The sequence below is a fragment of the Gracilinanus agilis genome, chromosome 2 (assembly GCF_016433145.1).
Source record: "Gracilinanus agilis isolate LMUSP501 chromosome 2, AgileGrace, whole genome shotgun sequence".
In the NCBI taxonomy this organism is placed as follows: domain Eukaryota; kingdom Metazoa; phylum Chordata; class Mammalia; order Didelphimorphia; family Didelphidae; genus Gracilinanus; species Gracilinanus agilis.
In genome coordinates this window covers 575283428-575301834 of record NC_058131.1, presented here as the reverse complement: position 1 = coordinate 575301834, position 18407 = coordinate 575283428, and the positions used below count along the sequence as shown (strand labels likewise).

Below are 18407 nucleotides of genomic sequence, written 5' to 3'. Positions count from 1 at the left end.
GATAATGTTGCCCTCTCCTACCATTACTCAAAAATCTTCAGTGGCTCCCAAATGCCTCCTAGGATAAAATACTAAAATCCTCATCATGGCATTTAAAGCTTTCACAACCTGGTTTATACCAACTTTGTAGTTTTCTTTCATGATTCTCCTTTATGCATTTTCCATTCTAGTCAAACTGTTTCTTATACATATCATCTCTCATCTCCACTTTGAAAAACCTATCCCCTTTTCTGGAATGACTTCCTCGCCTCTGCCTTATAGAATTCCTTTCTTCTTTAAAAATACAGCTCTGGTGTCATCTCCTACATGGGACTTCGTCAAATAGCCTTATTTGTTAATGCTCTATCTCTCTTGGAATTATTTTCTACTCTTTAGATTTTATGGTCTTCTTTTGGGGGATTTTGTACAGCTTGTATCACCAAGTATAATATAAACGTCTTGAAAAGAAGAACCATTTTATTCATATGTATATATTATTATATTGTAATATATATCATATATTATATATAAAAATATATTTATTTTCTCAGCACCTGGTATAGTACCTTACTTATAAAAAGAACTTGGTTAAATATTTGCTATCTCTTTATTTCTTTCAGTGCCAGCACTCACCTAGTATCCTAAACTCAAGACTCTGGTTTATACCTTAAATCTTCCTTCTCTCTCAATCTTTCATATTCAATCTAATTCTTATCAGTTCTGCTCCCATGATATATATCATACAGTCTTCCTCTTCACTATGTTTACACCACTATTGGCTTTATATAAGTCCTTATTGCTTCCCAATTTTCTTCCTACAGTAGGCTAACAGCCATTCCTGATTTACACTCTCTTCCTCTAATCTATCCTTTGTACTACAGAAAAAAACACACCATTACTACACACATCTAGCTGTGTCACTCCTTTGTTTAAAAATTTCATTTAACAAAGTTTAATTCCTTAGTCTTTTACTCAAGGCTCCTCATAATCTGGCACCATCCTATCTTTATGTTTCATACCTGCTATACTTCAAACTGTATTAACATCTTACATTTGATATGTCAAAACAGTTCTGCCTCTCATGTTCTTATGCCTAGAAATTCTTCCCTCCTCATGTGTGGACTACCATCATCCTTGAAGCCCAACTCAAAGGCACACCCTCCTCCTTCATGAAGTCTTCTGATTCTACTTGTCAGTTAACATCTTTCTCTAATAATTATGTACCACTACTGTATAATACAGAATTGAAAAACTAAAATCGGCATTTCACCTTTCATTAAATGCATCCTCCATTTCAGTACCATCAGCTGATGGTATGTCCCCAGGTGATTGCAAATAACAAGGATCGTTAGATTTCCCACAGCTGCTGCTTGAAACTGTTCCTCCATGACATGAATCAGAAGCGCTGCCTGACTGAGGTTCCTCATCATCCTCATTACCAGGATGTTCTATCATCCACATGGCCAGGACTGTAATGTTCTGGGCATCTGCTTCACCTCTTGCACCTAATGAAAAAAAAAAAATGAAAATCGACTTTATGTACAGTAGACATTTATGTTGTAAAGTATTTTTCTCTAACTACTTTTGGTTAAATTGGTTAAAAATGTTTTTTTAATAAAACTTTATAATCATTTAAAAAACAAACTCCAAAGAGTTTATTATCTTACTCATAATCTGAGTATGCACCAATGAATGATGCAAGTTATATGCTTTTTCATCCTGTGAAATTCTGGACCATATTTTCCAAAAAAATGCTCCTTACAAGGATTCATCAAGAGATTCTGCCTGCTGTGATTGAAAAGTTTCAAGGAAGGTACCCAGAAAACAACTGTATTTGCTTTATTAGAACCAGCCTGGCAAAGTAATTTTTTTTGGGTAACATTTCCTCCCCCAATTACATGTATAAGCAATTTTTAATATTTGCTTTCTCACATTGAATTCCAAATTCTCTCCCTTCCTCCTCCTTTAGACAAAACAATCAATTTGACATAGATTATACAAGTGTTATATATTTCTATATTTGTCATGTTGTGGAAGAAGACCCCCACACACTCATACACAAAAAACTCTTAAACTGAAAAATGGTATTCTTCATTCTGCATTCAGATTCTCTGGAGGTGTAGAGTGTTTTTCATCATTAAGTCCTTCAGAATTAACTTAGATCATTGTATTTTTGAGAATAGCTAAATTGATCATTATACAGCATTACTGTTATGCTCACTTTACTTTGCACCAGTTCATGTAAGTCTTTCTAGGTTTTTCTGAAACCATCCTGTTCATCATTTCTTATAGCACAATAGTATTCCATTATAATTATATACCATAACTTGTTTAGCTATTCCCCAGTTGATGAACATCCACTGTTTCCAATTCCTTGTCACCACACACAAAAAAGCTGCTATAAATATTTTTGAATGAATAAGTCCCTCCCCAACCCCTACATTTTTTTATCTCTTTGGGACAGAAACTTAGTCATGATATTGCTGGATCAAAGGGTATGCACAATTTTATAGGCCTCTGGCCATAGTTCCAAATTGTTCTCCAGAATGGTTGAATCAGTTCACAACTCCACCAACAATGCCTTAGTGTCCCAATTTCCCCATATCCCCCACCAACATTTTTCTTTTTCAGCTATGTTAGCCAAATCTGCTACAGCCCAAGTAATGAGAAACTATTCATAAATAGACTGGCCACTTAGTAATCACTCATTATAATGGTGATCTTCCTCTAAGTCTTTAACATTTGCTGATATGAATGCAGAAATGAATTTGTCCAGCTGTAATAGCTCATTCTTGATAGGTTATCTAGTTAATTTTCTTTTCATAGAATACATTTCCTGGATATTTTTTATTCATTTGAATGCCAAACATGTTTCCACTACCCTGTGGAACAATAAAATTTTTGATTCTTTGAAGATTGTTGTACTCCACATCAACCCTCTACAAAGTGCTGCTCTCTTGTTTCATTGTGACATGAAGGTGACTCCCAAGTTATTGAAGACTATGCCAGTGAAATATAAGTTCTAGCAAGCTCTATCATGTTTGAAAAGATTCATTCAAGTGGTATCCCAGAAACCAAATGAATCTGCTTTATTAGAAACAGCCTAGCTAAGTATTGAGAGACTCTTCCCAAACATACTGGTCACCTGGTCATGAATTCTGTATGACAACCCATAAAACAAAGAAAAATATAAATGGCCTTCAGGTCTGTATAGTTTCTTTTTCTTCAATGGCAATGGTAGAGGGGTTAAAAAAGAGGGCAGAGAACACTAAGAATTGCAGTTTTTAAATCATCTATAATGATCTTTATTAGTTGCTAGTACTTTAAATATGAGTTACTTATTCAATAATGAAGTTCCTCAACAATAATGAGCATAATGTTGGAGGAAATGAGTTATATTAACTTTGATATAGTCACACTTTATTATAAATGAAATCAGAAGAAGAAAATTGTAGCTAAAGGGAAAGACAGTTCACTGGTTCTACTTGATGAGGACAATGAAGGAGATATTAAGAGTCAATTTTATAGTGCACCCAAAGGCAATAACAAATACTTAATGGAAAATTTGGTTGTGTTGTATATTGCAGTGATTGTGATAAAATGCATTTGCAAAGACCCCATTTAAAAGTAAGTGCAATTTTTGTGGCAAGACATTCTACATAGACTTCAATAAGCCTCTCCAAATTAAATCAACATATACATATTATAGTTCTATGTGACTTCAATGCAAAGCTAAAGACAGTAAAAAACATATTAGAAATCACAGTTCAGGAATAAAAACAAGAGAAACAAAAAAATTGTAGCCCACACAGAGTTCTCACATATTTGTCATGCCTACTTTCTTCAAGAAAAGAAGGCTCAGGCCATGATGAATATTGAATAAAATCACAAATACTTAAATAGATTTTATTTTTAATTGACAGATTATAATGAATTATGATATGAGCCTTTCCTGAATTATTTATGCATAGTCAGACCACTGATGTGTTAGAGCAAAAAACTAAATTGAGTACAAGGCTTGAGGAATAAAAATGATTAAAATATGTAGTGTGCAATTAAAACAACTTTATACTGACATTTAAATAAGGTACTGATGAAAAATTAAATATGAATGACAAATACAGATGAAAACATTTTAACATAGAAGTCTGATTTATCTAAATCAGTTGCTAAAACAAGGAGACTTAAAGATCCTAAAAATACATTTGTAATTACATTTTTTTTTACTTACTTCTATTACTTGTTAAGTAAAGTGTTATGGCAGTCAAAGGCCACAATGGTTGATAATAAAAATTAATCTGTAAAATCTTACAGAAAAGGTAGCTTATAAGCAGTGTGACCTTATAAAATAGTGAGCAGCAATGACATGTAAAACCATTTAAGAAAAGCATGGGTAAGAAATCCAACTAAATAAAGTTAACCTTGGAAAATATAAGAATGAAAATGACATTTAGACAATATACAAGAAAAATGGAAAAGATCTGCAAATATTTTGAAGAAAAATTGCTTTCATCAAGGTCAATGAAATACCCAGGCTAAAACACAAAGCCCAAAAGGTCTGGAGGAAAACTGGAGGAAAAGCAGATAGACTAGATCAAAATGTACTACATAGAGATCTATGCTGGTAGTAACAATTGTGATGGCATTCAGGAATTGACTTATAAATTATCTGAAAGAAGGCAAGACACTCCAGATATAGGGGAAAAAATCTCAGAACTTACTAAAACAAAAACAAAGACAAGAGATAAACTGCTCCAATATGCTTACTCTTCCATCTAGAAAAAAATTAGTAAACAAACATTTATTATGTGTGAAGCATTCTTGTAGGCACTGAGAATAAAAATGCAAAAATGAAAATAGTCCCTGCCCTCAAGGAGCTTACATTCTAATTAGAAAGACAACATTCACATACACAAGTACACATAGAACTCAAGCAAAATGAATTCAAGGTAGTTTTGTGTTTTGTTTTAATCCTCACCTTCCAACTTAGAATCAATATTGTGTATTGGTTCCAGGGCAGAAGAGTGGCAAGGGCTAGGCAATGGGGGTTAAGTGACTTGCCCAGGGTCACAGAGCTGGGAAGTGTCTGTGGCCACATTTGAACCCAGGACCTCCCATTTCTAGATCTGGCTTTTAATCCACTGAGCCACCCAGTTGCCCCAAGGTAGTTTTGAGAAAGTATACTAGTATCTGAGGCAATCAGAGAAGTTGGCACTTGAATCTTGAAGGAAATCAGATATTCCAAAACATGGAAGTGATGATTAAGTATATTCTAGCCATGAGAGACAGCCAATGAAAGTTACAGAAATAGAATGTTGTGTATGGAACAGCAAGACCAAGTTGGTATAGTTAGATCTCAAAATGTGTGAATGGGAAGAATATTTGAGACTGAAAAAATGGGAAAGGGCAAAGTTAAAGAGAGATATTCAATGGCAGGGACAGCTAGTAACTTCTGGCTGTCACCAGTCAATTCAGTAGTTTCTAAAGTCTTAATCTAGAAAGATAAAATCACATACCAATTATATGAAGTGTTGAGTTGTACTGAACTGTATTGAAGTCTTGAGTCCAAATATAATGTAGTTTTACTGTTATTAATGATGAAAATGGATCGTTACAGGAATGCTAGCAAATATTTTTCTTCCTATTTGTTTTCCTTTCAGATATCTGGAGGATTTATAGATAAAACTGAAAGGAAAGAAGTCTACACAGGTTTAGGGGCCATATTTTGTTTGATAAATTGCCATGGCCAAAGATTCCATTACTTTAGACAACTAACAGATTAGTAATGAACATCTCTTTAATATACTTAGGTTGGTCCCTGAACAGCAAAAACATTCCATCATTGTGATCATATTTGAAGTCTTTCCAGTTTGATGGATCCAAGGTTACTTTCATGGCACAATGAAGTTAGAGTTGACTTACGTGGAGGGCATGAAAACACAACAGCACAACAAGGATCTGTGACTTGACTGTAGTAGAAATCCCCAACCAAGGTAGATCATAACCCATCTTTTTTAGCTATACTTTGTACTTTTTTAGAGAGCTTAGAGGCTTAGTGATTTAAGTGATTGGCCCACAACTGCACAGTTAGTAATGTTGGAGGTGGAATATAAAAACAGGTTTCCAGATTCCAAACTCATCATTCTATCTATATCTACTACATTATATTGCTACTCAGAGAATGCATAAATACCTAGAAAGCACAGTGCCTTTAAAATAAATGGTGCTTCTTACTTCTACAGACTCAGAGCAGTAAACATTTGTTCTACCTGTGGCTTCCATAGCTTTTGCGATCTGCCGAAGAGAGAATCCCATTTCCAACAAAGGCACTGCAATAGCTGGTGGAGGAGGGGAAGTTGAAAGTCTGCTACTTGGATCAGATAAAGCTGAAAAGAAAGGGAAATATGGATCTTGATAGCATTAAAACAACCACCACTGGTTTAATTGTGCTAAAGTGGTAGGGAGAAAAGTGTAGGTATATAACAAAGATAAGATTAGTTTACATAATTTCTGTTGAAAGTTCTTATACAATAACCCAAAATTTTAGTCTGGAAGGAATCTCTATGACCATCCTATTCCACTTCCAGGTAAATGTAAGTTTCTTGAAGGCAGAGCAGGGAGAGTTTTTTTTATTTCTTTTTGTTTCTAGCTCAAGCATAGCACCTGGCACATCATGGATTCTTGACAAATGCTTGTTGATTGGCCAGGTAATTTTAGTTACTATGAAGATTTCTCTTACACATCAAACCTAAATTAGGCTCTTATTTCTGCCCATTGCTTCCAAGGGAAATTAATTCATTCCAGGTTTCACATTATAAATTGATATCTTCTTGTAGCCACCTGTACATTTAAGTCATATAGTAAACACATTATCTATCAAAGTATGATGAATAAAATCTTTTCTATTACTTTATAAAACCTCATTCTCAATGTTGTCAGTGTTGCCTACCTCTAACCAGTTCCCTTTTCTCAAGCCCTCTTTTCTGCTCAATTTATTGTTTCTAATCTGCTGTGTCCTGGAAAGATGCTATAGGTTCAATCCTAACTGTAGCATAAAGCAAGAGAGAGTACAATTTGACAGTCTAATTCCTCTTTTGTTAAAGAAAAGTTATTATTCCATTGCCAGTGGTCAAAACAAAAGTCCCACATACAGTCATGAAAATGAACTTCTGCTACTCACCATAAGATAGTGGAAATTCTGATTTTTTAAAAAATACTAATTATCAATGGCTACAAACCTGTTCGATTGGCAGGCCTTGTGGATTGTGAATCAGGAGAAGTCAGGCTTTGTCTCCTTCCAACTTCATCAGAAGGAGATGTTGGTAAGGAGGATATTGGTGGAGTCTGTGCACGTCGAGTGGGAAGAACAGTAGTAGTTGGATAACTGGAGAACATTTGCCTTTAAAAGAACAGTAATGGCAATATGTTTACTCCAATTACAAAAAAAATCACAAATTCCTTTGTAAAACTGCTGGGTAAATACAGCAAGGTGGAAAAGACTACCCACGTGGATAAAATAAAGAATACCTCCTTTTCCTAAAACCATAAGCTGAATAGAGTGATGAGGAATAAAAAGGAGTTAGTTGCATACCAGCTAAGAAGACTAGGACTGAAATAAAAGCCCAAGGCAGCCTAAATTTTTACTACCTTTTATCCACCAGGGTAAGAGGTACTTCCATTTAATTGCCATAAAACTGAAATTTAAATTCCCGATCTTAGCACTGCTACCCACCAATAGGGAAATGACATTACTGAGAAAAGAGCTTAAAATATGTGAGCCCATCTGTGGGCAGAATAGACCTTTTGATGACTACAAAAATATAATGTTTGATATAGAAGGGAAAGATGAAATATAAAATGTATGTCAAAGCACTTTGTCAACTGCTATAGAAATATAAAATGTATTTTAATTCTTCTTAACTACAAGAGACAGATAAGTGGTACAACTGATAGAGCATGGAACCAGAGTGAGGGAGACCTGAGTTCAAATGTGGATTTAATCTCTTATAGGTTGTGTGACCCTGAGAATACTTAAAACATGGTTGGCTTCAGTTTCCTCATCTGTAAAATGAGGATAACAATAGCACCTATTTCTCAAGGTTCTTATGAAGATAAATTAAGATAATATTTGTAAAGCACTTTACAAACTTTAAAAAGCACTATGTAAGTGCTAGCTATATAAATACCACTTCAGAGCATCCTTTTCTTTCCTTATTAACCAAAAGTACCAAAAAGAACTGATTCCCAAATGGAAAAATGAGGCAAGCTGACAGATGATGTAGCCAGAACTGGGAGATGGGTCACAATTGTTCAACTTTTGTGTTCAAAGAGTATCATCACGGGGAGTTGTCTTGACTTGCCCATGAATTGGATTTAAGTGAGGCAGAGTCGCACAAAGGCATCAGCCTCACTCTCTACCAGAATTAAAGTCTAATGGCAAGACAAAAGTCAAAATGACTGGCGATGGCCAAGGATACAATAAATGATCTAGTTACCTTTGATGTCTGACCAAGTTCTAAAGCACTCTATACAACCTCATCTGTAACTTAAGCAATCTTCATGGCCTCTGGAACAGATTGCTCTCATCTATCTATTCAGCTGGGTAAGTCTTCACATACTTAAGGTAAAAAGATGCTCCCCTAAATCCCTAACTGGCTTGAGGCTTATCAGTTACCCTTAACCCGGTTTTAGCCTGTCTGCCTAGATGGTACTGCCAGGGTATGGCCATTTTGCATGCTACAGGTGAGAGTTCAGTGAAAGGTAGACACCAAAGGTAGATGAGAAGCCCTGAGAAATGTTTGGCAAGCCCTCATACAAGAAGTGTTCGTTTTCCCTTAACACCCCCAAACCCCAAGTCGGTAGACATGAACAAGATAAAGTTTTGGGTGTTAGCAAAGCAAAAGAATCAACAAAAACAGTAAGAGTGGAATAACAACAGCCACCACAGTGATGATACATCTCTTGTATCTTGTACAGGTCCTGTTTAAAAGGGGCAAAGAGAATTTCCCTGTCAAATCCTAATTATAAAATGGACTACTAGGGAAAGAATATCAATCTGACAGAGAAAGTGGGGGGAGAGAGGAAGAGGATTTGGAGAAGAGGGAGGAAAATAAAGGAAATAAGTCCAGTTCTTCTATCTCAAGTAACAATTCAAATAATAATCTTTCAAAAAGAACTTTTAGCAAAGGATTTAATTTTATATACAAATACAGAGCAAAATCAAAGCCAATGTTTTAACAAGCAGCCATCAAACCCTCCACCTCTAGAGCCTTGATATTTCTAATCTATTTCAGCCACTCATCAGAGTAGTCATAACTAAAATCTCATTGTCATTCAAATCTATCCAACTTTCCAAATACATGATTTTTCATCCTCTCATCTCTTATCTTTATTCCTTTCATACCAATGCCTCATCCATTCAGTGGCCTTCACCACTTAACATTCCCTCCTCACCCCTCCCATCTCTGGACCTCCCAACCCTGTAACCTTGTGCTGTGGTTTTGGTTATATTTGTGACCTCCCTGGTAGAGGAAGTAAGTTCCCCCTAAAAACATCTCCAATGAGAACTGCATGGGGCAGAAAAGGAGTTATATGATTTGGACTAGGCTCATACAGCAAAAGTGTATGTCAGAGACAGGATTTGAACCTAGGTCTTTTCATCTCCAAGGCTTATTTATCAATCCACTACATAGCCAGGCTTGGTTGTCTGAATTCTAGCTTAATTTTCTTCTCTATCCAGGATTGAATTGACATGCAAGAGCTCATTTATTTATTTATGCTCATTTCTCTGTTCTCATATCTTTTGCTCTCCTAACTGACTACTTTTACCTTACCTCCCCTCTAAGTTTAAGTTTAAGGTAACTCCTATTTATCAGTCTCTTCACCTCTATCTCCAAAACTAATGACCATCCTTGGAACTGATACAAAAGCAAAACCGAGTCCACTACAAATTTAAATTTATATAATCTCAAACTTTCACTGCTTCAGAGTAATTCTTTATTCGTTCCTCACTGATTCAGCCTCTCCAAATCTATTCCAAACTTCCTCATCTCTCAGACCCTGGTTCTATCTCTTTTCAATATATTCTTAGCAAATGATCTCACTTATTACTTTGTTGAGAAGACTGAGGGCATTAGGTTTGAAATTCCTCAGTTTCCCTTTTCCACTTCTCTAGAGTTCTCGATGTTCTCACCTGTTCTCTTTTGCTCAAAATACTGATCTCTCCACTTCAAAATTCCATTGGACACAAATTTAATTACATTATACATAATTAATCGTTACAGTATCTAAAATAAAATTTATTTTCACTCAAAATCCCTCTCCTTTCTGAAATTTTTTGGGTTGATAGCATCTCATCACTCCATCACCTAGACTCAAAACTTCAATCATCTTCACTTCTTACCTTTCCCTCTACAAATCTCCAGTTGAACTACTTCTACAAAACAGTTTTTTAATGAAAAACATCACCTGTGTTACTTCTAATTCCACAATCTCTCTCATATAGTCAACAAGCATGTGTCTACTATGTGCAAAGCACAGCATTAAGCACTGTAGATACAAAGAAAAGCTAAAATATAAACAGATATGTAAACAGCTATGTACAAACTACATTTATACAAGATAAACAAGAGACAATCAATGAAGGAAAGATACTAACATTCCCTTCTGTCCATGTACATCGCAACAACCCTAGTTCAGGCTCTCAACTCTCTGAATGTAAGAGCTTCCTATCTGATCTTTCTGCTTCTGGATTATCCTTTCTTTAATACATTCTTTCACGACCAAAATAACCTTCCTGAAGAGAGATCAAGAAGATGAGGAGTGAGTCACTAAATCTGGCAATAAAAAATTCATTAGTATTTTTGAAGAGAGCAGTTCCAATTAAATAATCAAGTTTATTGGAAGTCAGACTGCAGAAGGGTTAGAATAGAGTGAGAAAAGAGTTAAGTTGGCAGCTCATGGGGTGGGTAGTTTTCTGAATGAGGTTGGTCACAACGGGAAGGAAAGATATAGGATATCAGGAACAAGTGAGAGTTTATTTTAAAGATGGAATATAGATGAGTCTGTAGGAAGCAGGAAAGGAATCAGCAGACAGGGAAAGATGAAAGATTTATAGGTAGAGCAGAATGACAGCTGGGGCAAAATCTACTGGAGAAGATAGTAGTGGATCGGTTAAGTGTACATATGAAGGCATTAGTCTTGGCAAAAAGAAGAGACACCTTTTCATACCAGAGGAAGGATGTCTGAGTGATATGGGATGAGGACTAGAGAAGGTGACAGAGACTATCCTGCTACCTTAATTTTATATCCCAAAGCTTAGCAGAGTGTCTGGCATTTACTAAGTACCTACTAAATGCTTTGACATTCATTCATTCACCCCATTAGATTCTAAGTACCAAAAAATGTCTTTGTTATACTATATTTGACTCTGTTCTCAGAATAGGAATAGGAAAAGGATCTATTATTTCCCTGGAGGAAACTTCTAGCTGAGCAGGTTTTACTACTTTCTCTGTAGCTCACAGTATTAGAGTTAAGAAACTTTTCTAAGGTTATACATTACATAGAAAGTATGTGTAGACTGCTCTTTATTCATATCTCAACTGCATTTCAACAAAGTAGCTACTTATTAGCCTGAAGTTTGGAAAGCCACTTAATTTCTGGGTTTCAGTTCCCCCAACTGCAAAATGGGGAGGTGCAAAAGGATATCAAACCATTTGATTAAATATTCTTTGGACACTGAAATATTTTAATTTTACAATTTAGAATTTAGCTGAGTACATTTTACCAAAAAAGAAAGTAACTGACATGATTTAGAACTAAATGTATCAGAAGTATACACTTTAGAAGCTACATTTTCTACCTGAGAAGACTAAGGGGCATAACCCCTGGTGACTCTGAGGCAGGCACTGTCTCAGTATCAGTTACTGGGGTAGTTGCTGTAGTTGTATCTTCCAGAGAACTACTCATAAAGGATGTTGTACTGGAAGCTGAAGGACTAGTGGTAACTGGTGTCTGTGCCTGTTGCGTCTGATCAGTTTCTTCTGTTTGCTGATCAACTTCTAAAAAATAAATATTTTGTAAAAGACATAAGAATTAATATTTTCAAAAATGACGAGCAGGAGAAATGGCACTAACTTTAAATTGTAAGATGTTGAAAAGTTCGTAGCAAACATACCACTTACTGAAAGTATTAAGCCATCAATATTCACAGAAAAATATATGCTATATTGACATTAATATCTTTTAAAGCTATAACTTGTATCTTATACCATGCACACATTAATGTACAAAACACTTTATAACAGTATACTGTTTTTTTTTTAAAAGGAGATTTTCTTCCATAAAATCATCTAGTTTTTGCTTGAGTTGGTAGATGTTTTAAAGATGTCTGACTCAACTATTTTTGACTCTGATTCCAGGCACTCTGATTTAGTCTCGTATTTTAGTCTATAAACAAAAAATGAAGACATGTAAAGGTCATGAGGCTATAGAAGCTAAACTGAACCTATATATTTTATATAGAAATTAAAGATTTTTCAACACTTCCAATATTTTTCTATCCCCACCCCACCCCCAATTATCTAAGCAAAGAGCAATTATGAACTCCATCCCTCTTCTATGCCCATCCTCCAAGGCTGGAATTTATTACTTCTGAGCTAACCTCTATCTCAAAGAATCCCTTTCTTATTTCAACTCATATTTAATGTCTGATCAACTGTGTGTGGTTTATTGCAACTACTAAATAACCTTTGACATATCAACAGAGTTGTCTATGATGAACAATTTCAATGGAGTTGAGCATAGGATACCAACTTAAACTACTACAATGTGCCATACTAGAAAAAGCACTGAAGTTGGAATAAGGAGAACTCCTGATTTCTAGTTTTTACTGTCACCCAGTAGGAATGTAACCTTGAATGTAACTGACTTCCTCTTTCTTGGCTTCGGTTTCACCATCTGAAAAATGAAGGGGCTGGATTAGATTTCTACGGTTCTGCCTCATCTCTAAAATCTAGGAATATGCATAGAGATCTTTCCCCATATATTTTCTTAAATAGTCTCAATATTATTTTATAATTCATCTTCTAATGTGATAGACATCCCTATAAAAACAATACTGTTTTAGATTTAATGTTAGTTAATGGAAATCAAATCAAATTTATTTATGTATATTAAAAACAATAATTAAATAATAACTCAGTGCTTTGTGTCCCAAATGGAATTTTATCTGATTCTAATGTACGAATTTAAACAACTGTTTTTTAAAATAATCACCATCTGGATTCTAGTTCTGGCTTTGCCTTAGACAAAGTCACAACCTTTCCAAGTCTTGAGTTCTCATCTGTAAATTGTAAAATCAATAACACTGTGCTGTTGTGAGGAAAAGATAAGATATGTAGAAGATAAGGTTTGTAAAAAAAAAAAGGTCTGAATATTGTAATCTCCATAAATGAGGTAGTAGTACTAGTAGTACAAAAGTAACAAAGGATAGTTCAGATGCCTTTTAGGGGAAAAAAAATAACAGATATTTACTGTTATTACTATAGAATTACTATAGAAAATTACTACAGGGGGCAGCTGGGTGGCTTAGTGGATTGAGAGCCAGGCCTAGAGATGGGAGGTCCTAGGTTCAAATCTGGCCTCAGATATTTCCTAGCTGTGTGATCCTGGGCAAGTCTTGCCTAGCCCTTACCACTCTTCTGCCTTAGAACCAAGACACAGTATTGATTCTAAGATGGAAGGTAAGGGTTTAAAAAAAGAAAAGAAAAGAAGTTTACTACAGTACTTTAGAAAACTATACTATACTAATTCTAATGTCTATATTTACTATACTATATTAATTACTATAGAAAAATTATTATAGGTTTACTATAGTAATTACTATAGAAAAAATGATTAAATTATTTTAGTGATAACAATATTTATAAGTAAATTACAAAAGGACAGTATGCTGCCGCTGCTGCTGCTGCTACTACTACTACTAACTACTACTACTACTACTGCTGCTACTACTACTACTACTACTACTACTACTAGAAAATATACTACTACTACTACTAATAGAAAATATACCTTGTTTGATTTTGCCACCAAATTGGTCTTCCAAAAGGCCATGGACTACTAATTTGTAGATCATAGCTTGGGCTCTTTCCAAGTCTGCCAGTCCTAAAGCTCTCTTTATGGGAGATCGCATGACTGCTCGTTTCACCATGTGTCGCATCAAGAACTGCAGCGCTGCACGCATTTCAACATCTTCATGAACAACTGGAGAACTTGCACAATCTGAGTTGTGACCATTTTCAGCTAAGACTTTTGGTATCAATAACAATTCAGCATACTTACTGCAACTAAGAAGAGCACTAAGTGATTTCATAGCACCAAGATAGAGGTAAGACAACTGTACAGCTCTTATTTCTGACTGAGCAATATCATGGTTTTTGGAAATATGTTCATGGTTTTTTCGTTTTCCTTCTACTATTTGGTGCTGGGACTCCACATTTTGTGGGGCTGAATCTAAAGAAAATGAAGGTATTTCATTTTCTGATTTGGAGTTTGTAGCGCCATGACTTTTGGCATCATCAGAACTTAAGCTTGTTCTTACATCTGAAGCAGGATCAGCCTCTGTTTTTTGTTCAATGTCCCCTTTCTCTTCAGATTCGTGCCGATGTTTCTTTTCATGTCTCTTAGTGCTCTGTTTGCCCATATCTTCATGAATGCCAGTCAGATAAGTGAGATCCAGCAGCACAGAAGCTGTCAATCCACGAAATCTTGCAACATCAAAGGGCAGCGGTTCACAGGGTTCCAGATTATACAATGGAGTATCACTAGGCGACCAAAAAGTTGGGAAGCTTTAATAAAGATCAGAATGACACAGGAAGAAGCAAGTGAGGGACAGACAGGAGGAAAGTATAGGAAATAACATAGACAAAAATAAGGTGCATAATGCATATAATAGAGAATAATTCAAATGAACTGGAAGTGTTTCAAATTTAATGCAAACAGAGGAAAGAATAAGAATATGATTAGAAAATAGGAAAATGTGATACTGAATGCAAAGGCAATGAGACATGCACATGTTTTCAACAATGAATACAAGTTATTATATAATGTACCTTATTTTGAATGTTCATCTAATACACCTGATTTATTATTTTTGTTAAAGTTCATTTACTAATTTAATAAAAAGGTATTTCATTTAAAATTTCCCTACTTATATTCTAAAACTAAAGCTTTCAATTTATAATATAAGATTTTTAAATTTTAAATATCTCATAAGGATTTTTCAAAATTTAAGAATATTGTAACTCCACAAATTTTTTTGCAAGATTCAAATCATTTCCAAAGTTTTATTGATTTAGACATTGTTTTATGTCAAGTTAACACCACAAAGGGATGTTTGTCAGGCACATATTTGGCATCTCAATTAGATATAGCAATAGGTAGTATGATAAACCGAAAAATGATTATCATAGTTTATTATTTCAATAAACTCATACTTCTTAAATGAAGTCCATTCTTCAAAGAGACTGTTTCAAGAGAACTAGCATTTATCAAGTTTGCTTGAAAAAAATGATTAATACAATGCTTTCCTAAACACCACTGCAAGATAAGCATAAAATTTAAAATAAAGGGGAAACAAGCAAAACAAACATTAAAAAATCATCTATCAGGCAAGAGACAGCCTGGTGTAGTGAAAAAGAGACAGGAGAGAACTAGCTTCAAATCCTGCTTCTGGAACTTAATGCCTATACAATTATTATCAAGTCACTGAAGTTCTATGAGCTTTGGTTTCCCCATCTGTTAAATGGAGATAATATCATCATAGTATCTACCTGACTGGGCTGTAGTAAAGATCAAATGAGATATAACAGCTCTATAAACTCCAAGCCAGGAGGTTATTCAAGAATGACTCATGTCATTAGGAAGAATAAATTGAATTAATTATGTAGAGAGCCATATAAAATAAATAAATAAATCATGCAATAAATTCAAGGTGGCTTAAAAACAACTTCTAAGCATAGGGCTTGTATGAAAGACACAAAGTCAGCCTTTCAAAGTCATACATAGGTACATGTAGGCTCATTTAATTACATAAATTATATAATTTCCATTTCTACTCAAAACCTTTCATTTTTACACAAAATATTTCATCAGCGGGGGATGTAATTACACATGTAAAGCAATAATTTGACTGTTTATATTAATAGAGGGAAGACAAAGTAAAAATAAGTAAAAATCACAAACAATCCAAAATCTAATTCATATTTCCCCATTTCCCAATTTAAAGGCCTACTATGCTATAATGTAATGAATAAATCCGAGTTTTCCTAACTCCATTTTCCTATCTGTATTTAAGAATGAAACACATAAAATGACCAGAAGCGTAAATGACCAAAATAAATATTTGAAATGAGATGCACATTTAAATCTTAAACTACTTACCTCTCATCCATGAAAATACTTGACATTTAACTAAGATGATAATTAAAAATATGTTTATACAAATATACACCTTTCTCTAAAATACATATCTGTATCTATATTTTCAACCATTCTCAGTTCAAAATGAACATGATCACCTAAAATCACAAAAAATACTTAAAAAAAAGCTAAACAATTTTAAAAATGTCTACTACTTATTCTCTACAGTTGATGCCTTGTTCAGTTATTCAAAATTTACTTGAATATACCATACCTGACAGTAATTTCTGCTTCATCCCACTGGACCTTGGCAGATGTACTACCTTCTTTGACCACACCAAGTAAGGTGGCATGACGTCCAGTCTGCTTGTGAACACATCGACCTCCAACTCTAAGACCAGCATCAACTCCACCTATCACTGCAAGCACAGGCCACACCTCTATGCAGAGTGTCTTCAACTGTAGCTCTGAGAGGTCAGCAAGACCGTGCCTACTATGTTTACCTTTCTCTTCCTCTTTGTTCTCTTTTTCCTCTCTCATCTCATTCTCTTCTCGGCTTTGAACCGAGCGACTTTTCTTTAGTTTTTGACCAATTTCTTTAATGCACATCTTAATTTTATGTAGTCTTTCCATCATTTTCTTGTTTATGCAATGTGTCCAACGGTCTGTTCGATGAAGAATACGAATTAACTGAATAGTGGCCTCAGCGAGTACTGCAGCTACGGGGCTACATATAGGATCACCAGGAAGCAAGTCTCTTGGTGTACCCCGCATCTGCATATCACAGATTTTCACCTAAAAAATAAAAAAGAGAATGGTAAATGCCATATTAGCACTATCCATAAAAACTAGTAATTTTACCATTCTGAAATGTTAAGTATACTACACTAAAGCAAAGCTATAATTATGAGTATTGATCTTGAATGTTCCCTTAAGCTACAAGATTGGGTTTACCACCAGAGTTTAAGAGGCCATATTAGATCTGCCAGTCAGATTCATTCATGTCCTCTAAAGAAGGAGTTCTTAACATTTATGTTACAGGTCCCTGAGCACTCAGTTGGACCCAACAGACCCTTTTTCTCAGGATATTTTTAAATAACTGTAGGGAATGCTAAATTTCAATTAGAGGTTAGTAAAAATAATGATGTAATTTTTTTCCCTGTTCAAGTTCACAATCTGTCTTGAAATCTAATCCCCTGGACTCCAGGTTATGATTCCCTGTTCCAAAGTTACCTGACTTTATGAGATCCCCATGGCCTGGGAACCTTAATAAACTGCTAAACTATTATAATGTAGTATACTAAAATGAAAATATTACAATGTCATAAGGAAGAACTAAAGCAATAGGAGTTGAGTGCTCTTTTCTTCTCCCCTCAAGAACAATCTTATGCAATGCTTTCTTCTATCATGGAAAGCTGACTTACAATTTTACTTCCCTAAGATATTTCCATTTAACTTTGTGGGGAGGATGAAAAAGGCCTACAGTTACATTAATTCTTCCTTATGACATTATATTTATATTTAGAAATACTAGGATATCATGGTTTTGCAAGTTCTAAAGACCACAAGTGAGATATTTCTAGAGTATATATATGATGTGTGTATATACATACATACACACATACATATAAATGTATATATAAAAATAGTTAAAATAAAATCTTTAAAAATCTGAGCACTAAGCCTTTGAATGTTCAAGAAAGAACTTTTTTGAAGACTGTAGAAATTTTATACATCTTACAAATTTCTAAAGCCTTTAATTCTATCAAATAGTAGAAACCTTAACATAAAGGAAGTGTTTGCCTAAATTACTCAGATAATTAAAAATCTAGAGGATATGAGAAATCAAATATTATTCCACACATATTTAAAATGACTATCTCTAATAAGCAATGAAAGACTTTTTTTTAGATCAGCAACAAAAACTCAAGCTTCATATTCAGAATAAAGCACTATCATTGGAAAGCAGAAAGAGAACTAGACTCCAAATCAAAAAACTTGGATTC

At 34.6% G+C, this 18407-nt stretch overlaps 1 protein-coding gene across 1 annotated transcript in view; it reads right to left on the bottom strand.

Moving 5' to 3' along the window:
- HERC1 (HECT and RLD domain containing E3 ubiquitin protein ligase family member 1) overlaps positions 1-18407 on the bottom strand; it is a 196236-nt gene that overhangs the window by 82005 nt on the left and 95824 nt on the right. The window contains exons 36-41 of the mRNA XM_044665362.1: positions 16676-17196; positions 14053-14828; positions 11840-12038; positions 7218-7378; positions 6249-6365; positions 1250-1484 (exon numbers count right to left, since the gene is read on the bottom strand). Coding sequence (XP_044521297.1) covers positions 1250-1484; positions 6249-6365; positions 7218-7378; positions 11840-12038; positions 14053-14828; positions 16676-17196 — 2009 coding nt within the window. The remainder of the gene's footprint in view (positions 1-1249; positions 1485-6248; positions 6366-7217; positions 7379-11839; positions 12039-14052; positions 14829-16675; positions 17197-18407) is intronic.